Consider the following 20,394-nt stretch of genomic DNA (forward strand, 5'->3'; position numbering starts at 1 on the left):
GACTGTTTCATACGTTGTTTGATTAAGCTTCATACAGTCGTTGAGACTTCCATCCGTTAATCATGAACATAATTCAATTTAATTTGCCATCATGATGGTACGATGGTGAACAGTTCTTGGTGACAAAGGCATGTCTTTTATTCGCTTGATTATCTTGTCTTTATATGAAGTTATCAAAATTTTTATTGGCAACATCAAGTAAGAATGCTTTGGCATTACTCCCCATCTGTGAATGCCTTTCCATTTCTCACATTTGATAAAGCACCAGTGAAGCTATTTGAATTCCATTCACCTTGTTGGTTCTGGAAAGTAACTCTTGGCATGCTTTCTTCGTGCTGCCCCGTCAGGATTTTTTGATGCAAACAGTATGTCGTGTGTGAAAGTGGCGCTATATATTTGAGTATTTCATCGTTGCAATATTGTCATTATAATTGAGACACACAGCAGAACCTTCTCTCTCCACAAAGACAAATTGGTCTGTCCATTCTTGCCAAAAACTGCAGTACTCATCTTTTTTTCTTTGACCGAACTCTGTCAAAAGTGCTTGCACAAATAGTTATTCTGACATGATCTGCGTTTGACCCTTCTGCACCTGTGCACAATGACAGCAAACTACGGCTACCCTACTAGAACAAACTGTCACTGCCGCATTTGTGTTGCCTATGTGGCAGAAATTACAAGTACAGTATGTTGTTATGAGGGCTCTGCGAGCCACATGCAATCATCAAAAGAGCCATAGTTTCCCAAACCCTTCTTTAGACTATTGCATGATTCCTCACTTTAAACTGTACCCGTTGCACAATTGAAAGAGGCTCTCTGGAACGAACTAGATGAAGTAGTTCTAAGCATCCCAGGTGCAGAATGTAATGGACATGTTTGTGAAGGAAACGGGGGCGATGAAGAAGTGATGGATTAGTACGCCATGCAGGAAAGGGAGTTTTGTGGACAGATAGTGGTGGACTTTGCGAAAAGGATGGAAATGGCTGGAGTGAACATTTTTTTCCAAAAGAGGCAGGAACATAGGGTGACCTACAAAAGTGGAGTATGTAGGCAGATTACATTTTGTGCAGATGATGTAACTTGAAGATGGTTACTGACTGTAAGGGAGTGGAAGGGGGAGAGTGTAGCTCATTAGCATAGAATGGTGGTGTGTAGGATGTGGGACGTTAACACTCTTATCTATATAGATTTTACACCTTGCATGTCTTGTAAGGACTAGTTCCTATAAACATAAATGTCTTTTTGTTCTTGTGGCTATGGTGTTCCTCGTTCTTTATTCTGAATGTCGTACCAGGCCAGCGCGATTGCTGGAGAAAAATTCCTTTTGTGTTTTACACACTTAGCCATTAAAGCTGATTCTGACTCTGCTGTGGAGAGGAAGATTAAGAAGACAAAGAGCAGAGAACCTTGTGGTAGAAGCTGTGAAAGGAAGAATGTTCTGCGGCCTTTTGGAAAGAGGTGAGACAGGCTCTCGATGGACAGGAAAAGCTCCCGGAAGACTGGACTACTACAGCCAAGGTAATCAGAGAGACAGGCAGGAGAGTACTTGATGTGTCTTCTGGTAGGAAAGGGGAGAAGGAGAACCTCAAAATACAGGAAGTCATACAAGGAAAGAGGTTAGCGAAGAAGTGGGACACCGAGAACTGAATAGAGGCGAAAGGAATACATTGAGATGCTATGTATAGCAAAGGTAGAGGTGGCAGAGGCTAAACGAGGCATATGACATGCACACCAGATTGGACATGAAAGGCGCAAAGGATCTCTACTGGTTGGCCAGACAGAATGATCAAGATGGGAAGGCGGGTTAGGGTGATGAAGAATAAAGATGGAAATGTGTTGACTGGTGCCAGTAATGTGCTAAATGGATTGAAAGAATACGTTGAAGTTGTTGCATCAAGAAAATGAAGAGTAGAAGAGGGAAGTGATTACAAAGGGGGAAGTTAGAACTTCCACTACATTACAGAGGATGAAAAAATGGAAAAGCTGTTAGTTGTGATAACATACCGTAGTTGTGACACAAGAATTTAAGGTGGAGGTGGGACTGCATCAGCTTTGAGCCCCTTCATGGTTGGAACAGCTGGCAGAAGGTGTCTGGTGTGTTTTGTGACAAGATTATAAAACAGTGGTGAGGCCAGCCATGATGTACGGATTAGAGACTGTGGGACTGAAGCGACAACAGAAAGCAGAGCTGCGTTGGGGCAGAAACGAAGAGGTTGATGTCCTCTCTAGGAAAGAGCAGGTTGGTTAGGATTGAGCTCATTAGAAGGCCAGCCAAAGTTAGTTTTAGAGACAAGGTTCAAGAGAGAAGCAGAAATGAAGATGTTGAGGTTCTTGCTAGGAGTGAGCAGGTTGGATATGATTAGAAATTAGCTCATTAGATGGACAGCCAAAGTTGGATGGATTGGAGACAAGGTTCGAGAGGGCACACTTTGATGGTTTGGACATGTCCAGAGGCAAGAGAGTGAGTATATTGGTAGAAGGGTGATGAGGATAGAGCTGTCAGGCAAAAGAGTGAGAAGACCAAAGAGAAGATTGATGGATGTTGTGAGGGAAGACATGAGGACAGTTGGTGTTAGAGAGGAAGATGCAGGAGACAGGTGGACATGGATAAAGATGACGCGCTGTGGCGACCCCTAATGGCACAAGCCAAAAGAAAAAGTGTCCAATGTGTGAATGGTAACTTCCCCACTCGACCTCTTCTTTTTTGGCGAACACCAAGTAAGGACTTGTACTTCCTGAGGAGAATGATTTGCTGTAGCACTTCAGCAACACACACATGCCGACAATTGAAACCAGAAGTTGAAATTCACTGTGCAAAAACTTCATTTACTTATTTCTCACTGTCTGTAGTGATACCAGACTAAACCTCTCCTGTTTCAGGTCAGTCAGGATGACCAAAATTATTTAATTTTGTTAAATACCACAATAATGAGAGAATTTGTTCGTGCATTACATATTTTCTATAAAGTCTAAAGTTAAGTTAAATTCAAATAATGAGATCTGCTTGGCGCCTAGCATACACCCATGAAACTATAGACAAAATGAGGTGCTTATAGACCACGCAAATTCAGGCCATACTTGTGGACACATGAGGAGGAACAACAACATCTTTAAAAAAAAAAAAAAAAAAAAAAATCACGCCCAGGAGCCAGATATACCCCTCAGAACCAAATCTCACACATGAATAATTTCATTGGAACTGGGTTCAACCCCCAGAACACACTCAAGTTTTGTCGTGGTCAGGTTCCGTTGAATGTGTTCATTTCCATCTCGAGCCTTGATCTGGTAGATATGCAAGGTAGGTTTCGCTCCCACAACAGTGTAGATGCTGAGTTCCCATTTGTCAGAGAGTTTACATTTGCCTTCGATACATTTGTTTGCCAGAAGCACCTGGTCCCCAAAAGATAGACTGACCAGTGACCCGCTTGTTGTACTGATTATGTTGAAGTTCCTGCTCAGCCGAGCAGTTCTTCTCAGCAAACGTCACGGCGCAATGCAGGTCATCCAGAAATGTTTTCACATAGACATTACAGTCACACGCAATCTCATCGTGGAGAACGTTTTTTAAGAGGAGGTTGAACGGCAGTCTAGGTACCTGACCAAACATTAAATGGAAAGGTGCAAAGGTGGTGTCTCGTGAACAATGCAGTTGTACATAAAGGTCATGGTCTGGATTATTTGTGGCCATTTCTGTAAAGAACGAGGAGGCAAAGACCTCAACACGTTGCCTGGGGTGCCATTGAACCTCTCTGTGCTGCCGTTCCCCATTGGATAGTAAGGTGAAATGTGTGACTAGCCAACCCCACACAGCGCCAAAAGCTCAGCAATTAATTTTCTTTCAAAGTTTTCACCCTGGTCAGTGTCTTAGTGCTTGGGAAAGCCGTATATACAAAAAAAAGTTATCCCACAACTGCTTAGCTACCTTCTTGGAAGCCTGGTCGTGGCAGGGAAAAGCATGTGCAAGCCTGGTGAAATGATCAGTGATCACCAGAACATCCACTGACTTATTACTGTCCTCCACTGAACAAAAGTTCATACACACAAGCGCCAAGGGGGCGGTGGTCTTAATGCTCTCCAGTGGGGCTCTGGCTGAAGGCTCTGGAGTTTTCCCAAGGACACATCTGTGGCACCGTGTCACAGGATTGCGAACATCTTTCTCCATATTTCACCAGAAAAAAACGCTGACTGAAAGTCACCAAGAAACAAGAAAGGCAGCACGTCTTGACCAGTTGGTTCCAGCGTGGAAATATAATCAAGAGAGGCTGCTTGATGCCTTGGAGCAGGATCCCAATCATTCACAGACGATAGGAGCGAGGAGACCTCATCTTCAGACAGAGAACCATCAACAGCAAAGAAATTGCCCATTGACTGCGGTTGGCAAGTGAGGCGAAAAGTGTCCTACAAGCATTCATTGTTAACATCATCAGCCTGGTTGAGTAGCTCAGAATAAGACTCGCTCAGCAGCTGCTCCCTCAATGGCTTCACAAAGGGGTCCCGACTCAGAGCATCTGCAACCACATTTAACCTGCCAGGGATGTCTGATATCAAATGAATATAGTGCCAGTTTTGAGAACCCAACGCTGCTCACCAGCATCCAGTTTTGGCTTGGTCAGGATGCACCTCAGGGGGTTGTTGTCTGACCGAACAGTGAACTTATGACTTTTAGCCAGTGACTAAAATTTTCACAAACCACCCACTTGAGTGTGAGAAACTCAAGTTGATGAGCAGGATGGTTTGTTTGTCTGCGAGTCAGAGATTTGCTTGCATATGAGACTGGTCTGGCTCCATCTCCACCATCAGGCACTTGAGACAAGACGGCAACCAGGCCATCAAGGGAAGTATTGGTTGAGAGGATGAAAGGCTTGTCAAAGTTCGGGTGTGCCAACCTCACACTGTTGAGTGCGGATTTAGGATCCTCAAACGCTCTCCCACAGATCCATCCAATCCTGAGGAGTTAGTTCGCGGAAGGTGCCAGTACGCAGCCGCCCAGGGGAACCTCTTGCTCTCCTCTTCTGTCCAGCAGTCAAAGTGTAAAGTGGCCTTGCAGTAGAAGAAGCCAGGGATGAGGTGTTGGTAAAACAGCACCATCCCAAGGAACGATGACCTTCTGCTGAGAAGGAGTGCAGCCATCATCGTTCATGAGATCTCTGTTACTGAAAGTGCTGATGATATTCACTTTCTCCTGACCGACTGAGACGCCACTCTTGTCCACCATATGGTGAAGAAATCTTACAGACCTGTGGAGGAAGTGACATTTCTTCTGTACCAGCTTCAGGTTGTTGACTCTAAGGCATGAAAATACCAGGTCTTCTTCCTCAGAGGGGGTCAAAGACAAGCAGGTCACCTGGATAAAAAAAGGAAACTGGAGAGGTTCAAGTCACCAAAGACACTGATCATCATTAGAATAAATGACGCGGGGCTGGTGCATAGGTCCTGGGGAAGCCCATTATACTCATATAGGCCCAACGGGGTTGTAAAGTCTGTGTATCGCCTGTCATACACATCGAGGGGGATGTTGTAGAACCCTGATGTGAGATCCATGGTGCTGTAAAAGGCATTTCCACCAAGGGCAGCAAGGCAGCCAGCCTGGTACCGAAGTACAGAGCCTTCCATAATTATTGGCACCCCCGGTTAAGATGTGTTAAAAGCCTTAAAATAAATTGTTTATTGCAGAAGAATAGTGTCACACTGAAAATTTTAGGAAAATGTAACCTTCAACTCAAATGAATTGTAAGAAAATAAAAAAAAAAATCCCCGACTAAAAAATAATTTTTAATTAAATCACCTGTTCCACAATTATTGTCACCCTTAACAATTCCCAGGAAATAAATATAATTGAAGCATTTCTGTTTCTCTTCCAAAGGCCTTGGGAACCTTGTTTGGGTGCATGGCATCATGAATGCTTTGAAATACCAGGACATTTTTAATCAAAATCTGTTGCCCTCTACCTGAAATCTGAAGATCGGTTGTCACTGGGTCTTTCAGCAAGACAGTGACCCTAAATATATGGCCAAATCTACACAGAAATGGATCACCAGACACAAAATCAAGCTCCTCCCATGGCCATCTCAGTCCCCAGACCACAACCCCATTGAAAACCTGTGGGGTGAGCTGAAGAGGAGAGTACAGAGGAGAGGACCCAGGTCTCTGGATGATTTAGAGAGATTCTGCAAAGAGGAATGGATGAAGTTCCCTCTTTCTGTCTTTTCCCATCTTGTGAAACATTATAGAAGAAGATTAGGTGCTGTTTTGTTGGCAAAAGGGGGTTGTACAAAGTATTAACACCACGGGTGCTAATAATTGTGACATTATTTGATGTCAAATAATTATTTCTTTACGTGGGATTTTTTTCCCCTCTGAATAAATGCACTTGTATTGAAGGGTGGATTTTTCTTTTTTTTCCATTAAGGTCCCATATTATTTAGAAGAAAAAAAACAGAAGCTAAAAAACACATCTTAACCAGGGGTGCCAATAATTACGGAGGGCAGTGTAGGTGGGCATCTTTCACAGTTTTTCAATTGAGCCATCGGAAGTCATTACAGATCCTCTGGTCACCTGACTTCTTCCAGATCAGGCCCTACGGGGAGACATACTTACTGACTGACTTAATGACGATGCCTTTCAACTCCATCTCAGACAGCACTTGCCTCAATTTGTGGTGCTACACCGGGGGAACTTCTGCATAAGGTAACCCGGTTATAAGTGAGGTATCTACGATAATTGAAGCCCTATCCCCGGAGAAGATGGCTTGGTAAGTCAGCACAAGTTTAGCTAGTCTCTGACTCTATTCCTCTGACATTTCACAAGCTTCCAGGTTTATGTCTCCCAGTCCCCAGACTCCCAGCTGTTCAAAGGGATCAGCTGTGGAACCTGCCTCAGAGGTCGTGTCAGCAGTCTGACCAAGTTGTGTCTCAGCCACGCCGTGAGAGATGGGCAGATCCTCCACAGCAACACATCAGACTCAGAATCAGCTTTAATGGCCAAGTGTGTAAAAACACAAGGAATTTTTTCCGGCAGCCGGTGCTGCCCTGGTACGACATTCAAAACAGAGAACAAGAAACAACAACAAAGCAACAAGAAGAAAGAACAAGAGACATTTCTGTTTATAGGAACTATTCCTTCTAAGATGTGCAAGATTTAAAATCTATATAGATAAGTGTGTTAATGTTAATTGTGCAAAGGGAGCAGTTTAAAGTGATGAATCGTGGGGTCCACAAAAAAAATTTATATATATATATATATATATATATATATATATATATATATAATGTAAAACTAATATGATTGGGCCAGCAGGATGTGAGTGAGTGGCCAAACATGGCACAAGGCACAAAAATAGATTTGCTGATCAAGAATTTAATGACTTAATTGCCAGAGGGAAAAACATGGATAAACATCTGCCACCTTTGCATTATGCTGTCATGTTACCGGGCTTTTTGTGGGGTTTAAATTTTTCATTGGGAACCAGCGATCACCACACATTGGATCGACAACTCGTCCAACAATTATGTCTCTGGAAGCTGAACGGGAAGAGCCCACAACGATTACAGTTTTGTCATCAGATTTTCGCAGCACATTACATAAATGGACTGCAGGTCTTGCTTGTCAGTGAGGGTGTCACTTGCACAACTGGTGTTACCCCTCTTAAAACAGGGGCGGGCTAGTTTAACTCAGCATTGGAAGCGGACTGGGATGGCACAGCTGAGGAATGAGGGCATTCAAGCCTTACATGACTTGAGTTGAAACAGTTCAGGCACAATCTGTAAAGTTTACAATGTGCATGTGCCAAGTGATCTGTGGAACCACAGACTTTATGTGACAGGCTTAGAGCGCTGCAGGTTACGAGACCAATTTGGTTGACGATGGACCGGCTGTCCAAGGGGTTGCCGTTACCCGTTTTTTACCCGTTTTTTGGCCAATGAGTGTAGTTCTTTGGCGCTGCGATGTGCAGGATGCGATGACAGATGGTGTGGCCAGCCAGCAACAGCTTTACGGACGTCTGTTGGTGATGCAACAGGTCGAGTGGAACCAAGTGTGACTGGTGGACTTCTGCGTTGTGTAATTTTAAAGACCACGTCGTGACACAGGATTCTTCTCAGAGGCCATCTCCATTTATTTGACACAGCTGCCATGAACAGGGCAAAACAAACACTTTGTAATATTTGTAGCATCAAGCTACGACCTGGACAAATGAAACAAATATATTGTCCTCTATCCATACTACAAAATTTGAATACTCCTGAACCACGATGTAGCTTACCATAACGTGCATCGCAAAAAGGGGAGGGGTGAAGACGGTCATGGTGCTTAATATGGGAGGGTGTGTCCTCTCTAAGTGTACGTGGGCGTGTAAGGGCTTAATTGCAACGTTCCACTCAGGGTTAATATGTCAGGCAACTATTTACAAATTTTGTGTGGTTATAAAAAATAAAAAATATACTTTTAACTCCGTTATATGTGTTTTGGTCCGAAATGTGTGAATCAATCCCAAAACAAAGGCTAAAGACCTTGTGAAGATGCTGGATGAAGCTGGTAAGAAAGTGTCACAATTCAGTCAAACCAGTCCTGCACTGATATTGTGTGAAAGGCCACTCACCGACAATGAAGCCATTACTGTCTCCCCGTTATTCGCGGGGGTTACGATCCTTACACGCCCAGGAATAACAAAAATCCATGAAAAATGGATGCACTAATCAATACACACTGGTTACACTGTCAGCATGCTTGCCAGCAGATATTTTAGCATGGAAGTTAGCTACCATATGATGGCGCTCATGAGGGATGAGGAACAATGGCATTTCACATCTGCAAGTAGAAGCTTGCATTTTCCTATACACTTCCTGTGTAGGCCAGTCTTTACCGACAATGTACACACTCACGGTGTCACATCGAAACTAAAATGATCAGAATAGCATAACTAGCAATTAATAAAACAAATAAAGCTATATACAGTGCCTTGTGAAAGTATTCGGGCCCCTTGAACTTTTCAACCTTTTGCTACATTTCAGGCTTCAAACATAAAGATATATAAAATTTAAAATTTGTCAAGAATCAAGTGGGACACAATCGTGAAGTGGAACCAAATTTATTCGATATTTTATACTTTTTTTAACAAATACAAAAACTGAGAAGTGGGGCGTGCAATATTATTCGGCCCCTTTACTTTCAGTACAGCAAAGTCACTCCAGAAGTTCAGTGATGTTCTCTGCATGATCCAATGTTGACTGATGCTGTTAAATAGATTCCACTTGTGTGTAATCAAGTCTCCGTATAAATGCACCTCCTCTCTGATAGTCTCAGGGTTTTGTTTCAAGTGCAGAGAGCATTATGAAGACCAAGGAACACACCAGACAGGTCCGAGATACTGTTGTGGTGAAGTTTAAAGTTGGATTTGGATCCTAAAAAATTTCCCAAGCTTTAAACATCTCAATCATATTGAAATGGAAGGAGTAACAGACCACTGCGAATCTACCAAGACCCGGCCGTCCCTCTAAACCTTCACGTCGAACAAGGACAAGACTTATCAGAGATCCAGTCAAGAGGCCCATGATCACTATTGATGAACTGCATGATGGACAGCTGCGATGGGAGACTCCGTCCATAGGACAACAATCAGTCGTACACTGCACAAATCTGGCCTTTATGGAAGAGTGGCAAGAAGAAAGCCATTTCTCATACATATCCATAAAAAGTCTCGTTTAGAGTTTGCCACAAGCCACCTGGGAGACACACCAAACATGTGTAAGAAGGTGCTCTGGTCAGATGAAACCAAAATTGAACTTTTTGTCCACAATGCAAAACGATATCTAAAAGCAACACAGCTCATCACCTTTAACACAAAATCCCCACTGTCAAACATGGTGGTGGCAGCCTCATGGTTTGGGCCTACTTTTCTTCAGCAGGGACAGGGAAAATGGTTAAAATTGATGGGAAGATGAATGGCGCCAACTACAGGACCATTCTGTAAGAAAACCTGTTGGACTCTGCAAAAGACCTGAGACTGGCACAGAGATTTTTCTTCCAACAGGACAATGATCCAAAATAAAAAGCCATATCTCCAATGGAATGGTTCACAAATAAGTATGTCCAGGTTTTAGAATGGCCAAGTCAAAGTCCAGACCTGAATCCAATCGAGAATCTGTGGGCAGAGCTGAAGACTGGTGTTAACAAACGCTCTCTATCCAACCTCACTGAGCTCGAGCTGTTTTGCAAGGAAGAATGGACAAGAATTTCAGTCTCTCGATGTGCAAAACTTGATAGACAGAAACCCCAAGCGACTTGCAGCTGTAATTGCAGCAAAAGGAGACGCTAGTATTAAAAGTATTAATGGAAGGCGACCAAATTATATTGCACGCCCCACTTTTCAAGTTTTTATTTGTTAAAAAAGTTTTTAAAATAACCAATAAATGTCATTCCAATTCACAATTGCGTCCCACTTGTTGATTCTTGACAAAATAAATTAATTTTAGATCCATGTTTGAAGCCTGAAATGTGCCGGAAGGTTGAAAAGTTCAAGGCAGCCGAACACTTTTACAAGGCACTGTATATTACACAGACAAGGAAAAAAATGCATTTTTCAAACGACATTTCAATTTATTGAAGTGATTGGAACGTCAATTTTTGAGTGCAAGTTACCATATGTAGATGGAAGTATGTTAAACTGTAGCTTAAATATACATCCTGTTTTATGTTTTTAGTGAAAAATACAAGTATTTATGAGTGAAATTACCCGAGCTTTGACCCAATTTCCCGGACATGGCAAACACCGCTTTCCTTGTTTTTGCGTCTGATGTCACAGGTAGGTGACTTGTGTTTGTGGAATGGCATTATTGCTCGCTGCACTGCTTGTTGATGCCGAAGAAAAACCCATTGAGAATTCCTCAGTGATTGTAAGCTAAAATGTGCTTTATCTATATATTTTTTTTCTCATTTTATAAACTTTGAAACTTACTTTTCTACATTAATTGCAGATTTTGCAGGAAGCATCTTCTGCACAAGAGGTTGACATCAAACCAGCGGATATTGAATCTCCATCTTTGGCACATTCCAAAAATTGCCCGACTGATTAAGTGCCTGTGCATGAGAAAGGAACACAGATATCTTTCAGACAGCAGAGAGGATACTGCAACATCTATTTCAACCTCAGGTGGCCTCAAGATGCTCATATTAAAAATCAAATAAGCATTCAGTGAAAATGTTATGAGAAACATATTTATGCGCAATGTAAGCATACAATTAAATAAAAGTTCTATGATTTTAGTTCTCTTGTGCATCTTCATTTAATATACAAACATATACACCAAGATTTCCACAAAGACTTAAACAATAGAAAAATATTCAAGATGCGGACCAGGGGTGTCAAAGTCAAATGGACGGAGGGCCGAATAAAAGCTTTTTCGCTACAAGGGCCTGACTGATCGAATGGTCATTTAATTTTTTTTTAAAAATGACTGCATGTAGTCTAGTGAACCAAATTGAACCTACTGAAAACCCAACAAATATATTCCAACATCTTCCTTTCCTTTCGGCTTGTCCCGTTAGGGGTACCCCCTGTGTGTCATCTTTTTCCATCTTAGCCTATCTTCTACATCTTCCTCTCTAACCCCACCTGCCCCTCATGCCTTCCCTCACAACATCCATCAACCTTCTGTTTGGTCTTCCTCTTGCTCTTTTGCCTGGCATCCTCAGGACCCTTCTAGCAATATACTCACTCTGTCGCCTCTGGACATGTCCAAACCATCAAAGTCTCTCTAACCTTGTCTCCAAAACATCCAAGTTTGGCTGTCCCTCTAACGAGCTCATTTCTAATCCTATCCAACCTGCTCACTCTGAGCGAGAACCTCAACATCTTCATTTCTGCGACCTCAAGTTCAGCTTCCTGTTGTTTCTTTAGTGCCACCGTCTCTAACCCGTACCTCATCAGATAAATAAAGCAATATTTTCTTATGGCTTTGTCAGTAATCTTTAATTTCAACAGGCACAAAAGACAAATTTCCTCTTTATAAAATCCCCAAAACGTGAACATTCAATGAAAGAAGCCGGTATGATTCAAGGCACCATCAGTAGCCTATATTTTCCTTTTTAGCAAAAGTGGGCTAAAATTACTGCAAAGAAAAAAAAAAAACAGCAATTTTTCCTCATTCACTCAACTGAAATATTTTTAAAACATAATTGGATTGAAATACAATAAAGTAAAGTGCAAAAATCTAATAGCCAAAAACAACACTTTCTTACAAGTAGTGAAAACAAATATTAAACTTTTACTTTTAAACTTGAACCGAGTAAAAATGTTAAATGTGATTGCACAGTAATGTTCACTTGTTTGAGGCTGAGGCTGATACTTGGTGGTGTCTCATCATCGTCCCAAGATTTGCCATCAGTTTACCACGTGAAAATAGATTTATGGTGAAGCAAGTTATGAGCAGCGATTGGTTTCAAATTAACGTGACAACTTTTTAAACATTTTGTTGCTTAAACTGACACGAAAAACTACATTTTAAAATAGGTATTATCAGAACTACATATAATATTAATCACTTTGATGATGATACGAGTCGGAAAAAGTTAGCTGGGAGCGTTTTATGAAAGCGCAAAGTAGTGAAAGTATGACTCGACGTCCCAGTTGTCTATGACATCATTTGCTGTGCAAAATTCTATGGCAGATGAACGAGCGATTTTCGGATTTTCCTGACACCCCTTCTGACACTGAAGCTCTTTTTGAGGAAGAGAACATCTCAGAAGCAAATGAAGCGTTTAGTTTCGAGCATTATGAGACGATAAATGGATCATTTCTAACTGACAATAGACTCCCCGACAGAAAGAGGATGAGGAACCCCATCCTCCGTCCATCCATTCATTTTCTTAGCCGCTTATCCTCATTAGGGTCGCGGGGAGTGCTGGAGCCTATCCCACCTGTCAATGGGCAGGGCCCGGGGTACACCCTGAAATGGTTGCCAGCCAAATGCAGGGCACATAGAGATGAACAGCCGCACTCACAATCACACCTATAGGCAAATTAGACTGTCCAATTAATGTTGCATGCTTTTGGGATGTGGGAGGAAACCGGAGTGCCCGTATAAAGCCCACATGCAAACTCCACACAGGGAAGGCCAGGATTGAACCCTGCTCCTCAGAATTCTGAGGACAACGCTTTATTTTATTCTTTCTTTTAATCTTTATTTCTATAATTTCATCAATACAGTGAAGTATAGCATCCGTCATGGAAGTTGAACTTAAAGTGCCACTGACACCAAAAACCTGAAATTAGCGTGGTAACAAAAAAAAAAAAAATCAGCTGGAATGGAATTATCCGTTTGTTCACAGCATGTCAGAATGTTGCCGTGTATTGATGGATTTTTTTTTTTTTTTTTTTTAAACTCACGCCATGAAAAATCTGTGGACTGTGTGGGGTTGAAGAAAAAGCTGGAAGTAATTTTTCATGTGATTTTGAAGACAACTTCAGCTGCAGGATCGAGTGTATAGAAAAAATAATAGAATTGCACAGGTCCAAAGGACAAGAGCTTTGTGTTGCAAATGATAGGTAGGTGTGTGTTTTATTGAAAGGATCGGTGCTGGTCGGCGCTCAGGAGACAAAGACGACACTCAACAAAAGACCAACGTTCCCAAATGCTATTTAGCCTCAATAACTGGCATATGTATATCGACCAAATGCAAGTTCTCAAAACACAGTTGACATTGCGTGAAATCAATCATATGAGCCCCTTACCTATGCCGAGAAGGTGGAGAGCCGTTCACCCAGGTAGAGGTCCGCTGGTCAACCAGCTGGGCGTCCGTACGAAACCCGCAGCAGACTCTACCTGTTTGTACTCTGCATCTCTCTATTATACTTTTCAGTTGCGTGCGAGAGAAAGGGCGGGTGGCCTACCCGTCCCACCTGGCGCCGCAACGATTGTTTCCTGATTTACTATTGACACCTAAGTGTGTCCTTCAGGCTCTGAAAAACATCTTACGCAGCCATAACTGTCAAGACATCCCACAACAATGTTTGTCTTTGGTATGCATGCGAACAAGATAGTGAAACGGTCCAGACGTCTTGACCAGAAAAACAAGTGATGCGAAAAACAAGTGAGTGATATGAAAAACAAGTGAGTGTATGCATGCGAACAAGATAGTGAAAAACAAGATAGTGAAAAACAACTTATATAACCATGGTTGCACAATACATTCGGGTATTCAACGGTTATGGGAAGCATCACTAATTAACACTCCTTTCAGTGTGTATCGAGCTAGTAAAAAATAATGGTGTGTGGGGACTGATTTGTATCACAGTTTGTAACATATGTTACGTGTGAATTTAGACTAAATCCCCTTGGTCAAACCAGCAAAATATAACAAAGCAATTGTATTGCGTTCCAGGCAATTTAATCACATAATACAATACAACACAAAACTAAAAAACTAACACAAAAGAGAAATACAAAGACAGTTTAGTAGTGTGTAACACAAGCTAACTAGCCAAACGACGTACAGTCACCAAAGTTGAACCAATGTTCCAAATGGGAATGTTCCGGGAATGCAGTGTGGTGTCCGTGTATTCGTTCTCTTCGTGTGCCCACTCGTCTGTGTCTGTCGGGGAGTCTGTTGTCAGTGGAGAAGTGATCCGCATATCGTCTAAGTATGGTTCTAAACTATATGGTAAAATTACCATGGTCGTTTCACTCACTTCTGAGATGTTTTCAAACAACAAAAGATGTGTTCAAAGAAAGCTTCAATCTCAGAGGGGCTGTCAGAAAAATCACAAAATTGCTCTTGTTCATTTGACATTAAATTCAGCACAGTGTTTTCAGTGCCAGGACTCCGGTGTGATGTAAGGGCGTGACGTCACAAACAAATCTGGCTGCCACTGCGATGGGCATTGTGTTGAGTTCGACTTGGGAACTTTGCGCTTTTCTAAAATGCTCCGAGCTCTTTTTTTCCGGCTGGTATTATCACTAAAGTGATATTTGTAGTTTTGATTATAATACCTATTTTAAAATGTCATTTTTGTGTCAGTGGTACTTTAAAACACAATCATACAGCAGAGTACTCACTTGGTGCATCATTCTCTCTTGGATCCACCGCAGGAAAAATAAGCATTTAATCATGAATGCTCATTGTCATTTGAATCGTAGGCTAATATAGACACAGCATGTGTTGCCTTCATTGTACAGCTTAGATAAGGCTTTCAATATCCTGTGGCCCCAGACATTTTATTTATTTATTTTATACTGTCTGTCTTTCCGTCCAGCATGGCTCTTTTCAACGTTTTGGCTTGCCAACCCCTGCTAGAGGGGAAAATGGAAAAAAATAAACTTTTAAAAAACATCCGTTTTATAAATAAATGAACAAGCTGTACTCTTTGATTTTAATCTACCACCGCCACCTACAGGTTATGAAAAACATGTATCCTACACTTTCATGACATGACGATGAAAGCACTACAGATCAGTGAAAGTAAAATGTAGCAGGCATTTGAACAGTTTTTTTTCCTCTGGCAATTAAGTCATTAAGTTCTTGAACCTATTTTTCTGCCTTGTGCCATGTTAGGACACTCACTCACATCCTGCTGGTCCAATCAATATGAGTATATATATATATATGTATATATATTTTTTTTAAAATTAATTTTGTGCATTTTGTAGACTGCGCGATTCGTCACTTTAAACTGGTCCCTTTGCACAATTGGCATTGCACTGGTCTATCCCGGGAACCGCGAACGGGGTTCTGTAACAGATGAACACAATGTGGGACGTTAACACTCTTACCTGTTCTAAATGAAGAACATTTTACATTTTGAACGACTCTTATAAGGAATATTTCCGGTAAACAGTAATGTCTCCTGTTCTTTGTTCTTCTTGCTTTGTTGTTCCTTGTTCTTTGTTCTGAATGTTGTACAAGGGCAGCACCGACTGCTGGAGAAAAACTACTTGTGTGTTTTTACACACTTCGCCGAAACTGCTGCTTTTTTGGGGACCGGTATAATGCTGGAGCGTTTGAAGCAGGTTGATACACTTTCATTGAATGTTAAATGGTAGAGTGGATGGTGGTGCAGCTTGTGGTGCGACTTGGTAGCTGTGGGGTGTAGAAGTGTCAATTTCAAATCTGCAGTAACAGCTATTTAGGTCGTCAGCAAGCCTGCTCTTGTTTTCTATCGGGATGCGATGAAAATGTCTGACACAAAAAGCAGAGTGGCTAAATGTTACGCTAAAAAAAAAAAGACCTTTCCCACTCTAGTAAATATGTCCTGTTTATCCACATATTTTCCTAACTGTGCATGTTTTCCCTGCCAATTTGAGAATGAAGTTGACATTTTCTTCAAAGATCTCCATTCAACTGGGAAACTCTGACCGATTTTCATTCAATGTGCATGGCAGTTTTGCAAAAATACCCTGTACAAGCTACTGTCACCTCACTTTGGTGGGAAGAGACAGAAGAGACATCTCCGGGGCTGCGGTTTTACTCCCTGGGGTGAAAGGAATTTGTGTTTTAAAATCATCCCTTTGTTTGTTTTTGTGAAAGAAGTACGATGAAACAACGTGTTAAAAGCCAACCTTCCCCTCACCGGCCCCTTTGTTAAATGATCAATTTAACAAATATATATATCATATTTATTCGTCTCAAATCATGACACCCTCAGCCTTTTTTACTGGTAAAATAGGAGTGTTAAAGGGACAATTTGATTCTTCCAAGACACTTTCCAGAGTCCCTTGAGGGTCTCCGCGATGCCTTCAGCGGCCTCTGGTTTACAGGGGTACTGTGGCACCTTGTACAAAAGCAGTCGGATCTACCTCGAACGTGACTGGAGTCAAGGATGCACATGGTCCCATGTCGGCAGGCCCCTCGAACCACAGTGAGTCCGGCAGTGAGTTCAACAGCTGTTCGGCGTCCTTGTGGTCAAGAGCTCTTTCCCATGGAATCTTGCCAGTGTCACATGCTCCATCCCCATCTTTTTCCACCACGGCGCCCTGAATACAAAAACATTCGTTACTTGGAGAGTACAACACAATGGGTATTTGACCTTGTTGCCAATCATTCACTACATGGCATTTAACTTACCATGTGTCCCAGTTCTCGGGCTTCATGACCTTAAGAAAGTGCAAGTGAAATGTGTGAAAAAGATGTTGAACTCATGTTAATCCACTCTGCTCTGGTGTTAAGGTGGAGGCAGCTGCCACACCTTGCTTCCCTCTGTAAATTCCGGTACTGCTGAGTGTCCAATTTTCACTCTGTATTGACTCAAAGGCTTCTCTTTAAACCAAATTGTCCTTTCTGTCATACTACAGTGTGAGATAGAGGGGATTGATCAGAGGGTGGTAGGAGGAAAGAGATTAGATTCATGGCCTCCACTGCAGGAAGGCCGAGTAGACTCCTCCTCCCGCCTTTGTTTCTGGTTGGAGCCCAATAAATGTCCACAGTTGCTTCTGGGAATTCATGTTGCACCATGTTCCATCCTGGCGGACATTTCCCGGTCAGAGTTCATCACGGTCCCATCTGGGAACCATATTGCCGGTTTGTCTGGCTCCAAAGGATTGTAGCCCTGGTTTTGATAAACAGATCTCTGGCTACCAGGTTCACTGGAACTCCCCCCCCTTTCATCATGTACACGTGTCTGTCCAGCAATTCCAGCTTTTCCTGGTGTTGAAATCTGCAGACTCATGGCAGGGTTCGCACGCGGCCCTAAAACCCCAAAATTTTCGAAGGTCGATTTAGGGGCTCCTGAAAGTCCTTAAAAATCCACGAAAACCGGTCAAGCCTTAAATTAAAAAAAAAAAATCAAAGGGAGGACCTCGACTGCCAAAATTCTCCCTAAAAAAAAAAATATCTTATTTAAAAAAAAAAATAGCGATCCGTCTGGCGTCCAAAACAGCCGGAAATTGTCAACGGAAGTCACCGTGTTGACAACTTGTCGCCATCTTGTCGATATTCCATTGTTTGTTTCCGTGAGTAGGCATTTCACTTCATCTTCGTTACGTCGTAGCGTAGTTCTTTCATCGATCCAACTTGTATCATGGGGAAGTGCATTTTTCAATATCCTTGGGTTGAAAGTAAGGAGTTAAGGAGCTGGGTTCGTCGAGATCCAAAAGATGGGCTCACGTTTTACTGCCATCTGTGCAAACAGAGTTACCAGCTTGAAAAGATGGGCGTCAAAGTGCTGGAGTCGCACCGGAAAAACAGAACACACGCTGATTTGGCGAAAACTCTCATCTTCCGTTGGTATGAATCTGTTTCTAAAATATCAAGATAGTGAAGCATCCACGTCAGGCAGTGATACTGGCAGTGCATGCGCACCTACAGTTGTCCAGTCATCGACTTCAACCAGCCGGAAGTCAGGCTTTATGAACGTAGTTCAATACATGAAGACGGACTAGTTAAAGGCATAGATCGTGTGGACTTTAAAAGTGATCTGCAACCATTGCAGTTACAAATCTTGTGAAAATAATTTGAAAGTGTTTGCAGTCATGTTCCCAGACAGTGACATTGCTAAAAACTACCATTGTGGGGAAAGGAAGACTTCGTACCTGACTACATTTGGCATCGCTGCCCACTTTTCATCTCTACTGCCTCAAAGCCAAAAAAGCCAGAATAGAGACTGACATATCTACGCTTATTGAGAAGGTTGACAGGCTGTGTGAGGAGGCAGAAGAAAAGAGGAATCTGAGGTTTATCACCGAGGCCAATGCACTCAGAGGCAGAGCAAAGGAGAAGAGAGCCACTTTGGCACCTCTGCAGCAACAAATCGAGGAGGCACTGGGTAGGCTCAAGGAGCTAGAGTAGGGGTGCTGAGACAGACATCAGTAGAAGACATTTGTGTATATAGTTGCAATTGTAGTTAGAATATGTTTTTCTGTAGACTGGTATGTGAAGACATTGACAATGGTCATATAAATGAGAACTTCCACAAGGGGCGACAGGTGTTCACTGTCACAGGTACTGAGGTACTGGAACATTTGATGAACCAAAAAGGGTTGATGGCACCATTGGGTGAGTCTTTTTTCCTTACTCTTGATTTCCCATAATGGCCCTAAATTTTTCGTGTCAGCCCTAAATTTTTTCCGTGTCGGCCCTAAATTTTTCGTGTAAGCCCCTAAGAATGCCCTAAAAAGCCCTTAAATTTTTTTGGGTCAGACTGAGTATGAACTCTGGATGGGCACCCCTGCAAAGTCCATTAAGGTGGTTGTCTTGTGTGTGTTTGGATGGAGGAAATGCTAGGCATACAGATGAATATGTGGCACAGGTGTCCACTTTTGTGCGGATAAAAGGCCCTGCCTAACCTCTGTCCCCAGGTCTCCCTATTGGTAACAGAGTCAGTCCTCGTTGCATTAGAACTGGCTAGATGGTTGTTGTTGCTGTGGAGTCTGCTGCAGTGGCTGTGGTTGCTGTTGCCAGGATGCCAAGGCGTGTCCACCTCTGTAGTGTGAAGCTCTGTTGCCTTTTAGCGGTGGGGCCCCTTCGGGACCCACTGGAGGTCGGTGTTGCAACTGTGGGGGAGCAGTACATTGACGGTCCAGTGTTCGTACTGACCACAGTTGAAGGATGCTTGGTCTGGTGGAGGTTGGCGAAAGCTTCCCCTGCCTTCGTTAGTTTATCTCCTACCATGACTCCTTCCTCGACCCCTCGTTGAACCCTGCGCTATCCACACGTGGTTCTAATCTTCCATTTTTTTTGTTCTTTTTTCCTTCTTGTTTGTTGTCGGTGACTACTTATAGGGTAAGGGTCAATTGTAACTTCAAAAGTTGTTCCTGGATGTCTTTTACCTTGTCTGATTTGTATCGTTGACAAAAGGTTTCAGATGGTGAGACAGGTGATGATTGAAGTAGCTATCTCCCCCTTCCATGTGGTCAGGGTACGTTATAAGTTCTAGCTTTTGCTGGCCATTTGTCAAGTAAAGCAATCCTATAAAGAATGCTTCCCGGACACAGGAGGGGAATGACCTTTCTCATCTGTCCAAATAGATATGCAATTTCAAGACGAGAACCTTGAGAGGTTTGAAGTCCAGGAGTCTTGGCACTGTTTGCGAGGAGGACGGGAACATGTCACGAATGACAGCAAACGCTGGACGAGCAAAAGGTTTAAACAAAATTCTGGGTACGATATTATTCAGGTTAGACTGTGTTAAAATACCGTCATCAGGCGCAAATCAATCTCACAACATCGCCAAATGTCAACAGTAGCAGTTGTCAACATTTTCAGCACCTGGATCCACATTTCATTGCCAGCAGCCAGTCAGGGCATGAGTTTCTGTATAAACTCAAGAACTTTTAAAGACAACTCTCGGTATATTAACCCACCTTGTTGACTTGACCTTGTTACCAGGAGTCAGGGTATATCTAGTCTGACTCTAAATTCTGGTTCCAGTCTGGAACCTAGTCTTAACTCACTCCTGGGATGGGCGC

The 20,394-nt window shown here is 42.5% G+C and overlaps 1 protein-coding gene across 7 annotated transcripts in view; it reads left to right on the forward strand.

The window, feature by feature from the left end:
- The window catches only part of LOC133510963 (xenotropic and polytropic retrovirus receptor 1 homolog), a 127,843-nt gene that overhangs the window by 14,012 nt on the left and 93,437 nt on the right, over positions 1–20,394 (forward strand). For 2 of the 7 annotated variants that reach the window (XM_061839502.1, XM_061839500.1), the window contains one exon: positions 10,972–11,147. The exons of 4 other annotated variants lie outside the window; for them this stretch is intronic. In XM_061839502.1, the coding sequence (XP_061695486.1) occupies positions 11,081–11,147 (67 nt within the window). In that variant the 5' untranslated portion in view covers positions 10,972–11,080. Of the gene's footprint in view, positions 1–10,799; positions 10,891–10,971; positions 11,148–20,394 lie in introns of all 7 variants that reach the window. One more of the 7 variants, XM_061839501.1, reaches the window with a different exon arrangement.

The sequence above is a fragment of the Syngnathoides biaculeatus genome, chromosome 13 (assembly GCF_019802595.1).
Source record: "Syngnathoides biaculeatus isolate LvHL_M chromosome 13, ASM1980259v1, whole genome shotgun sequence".
Taxonomy (NCBI): Eukaryota; Metazoa; Chordata; class Actinopteri; order Syngnathiformes; family Syngnathidae; genus Syngnathoides; species Syngnathoides biaculeatus.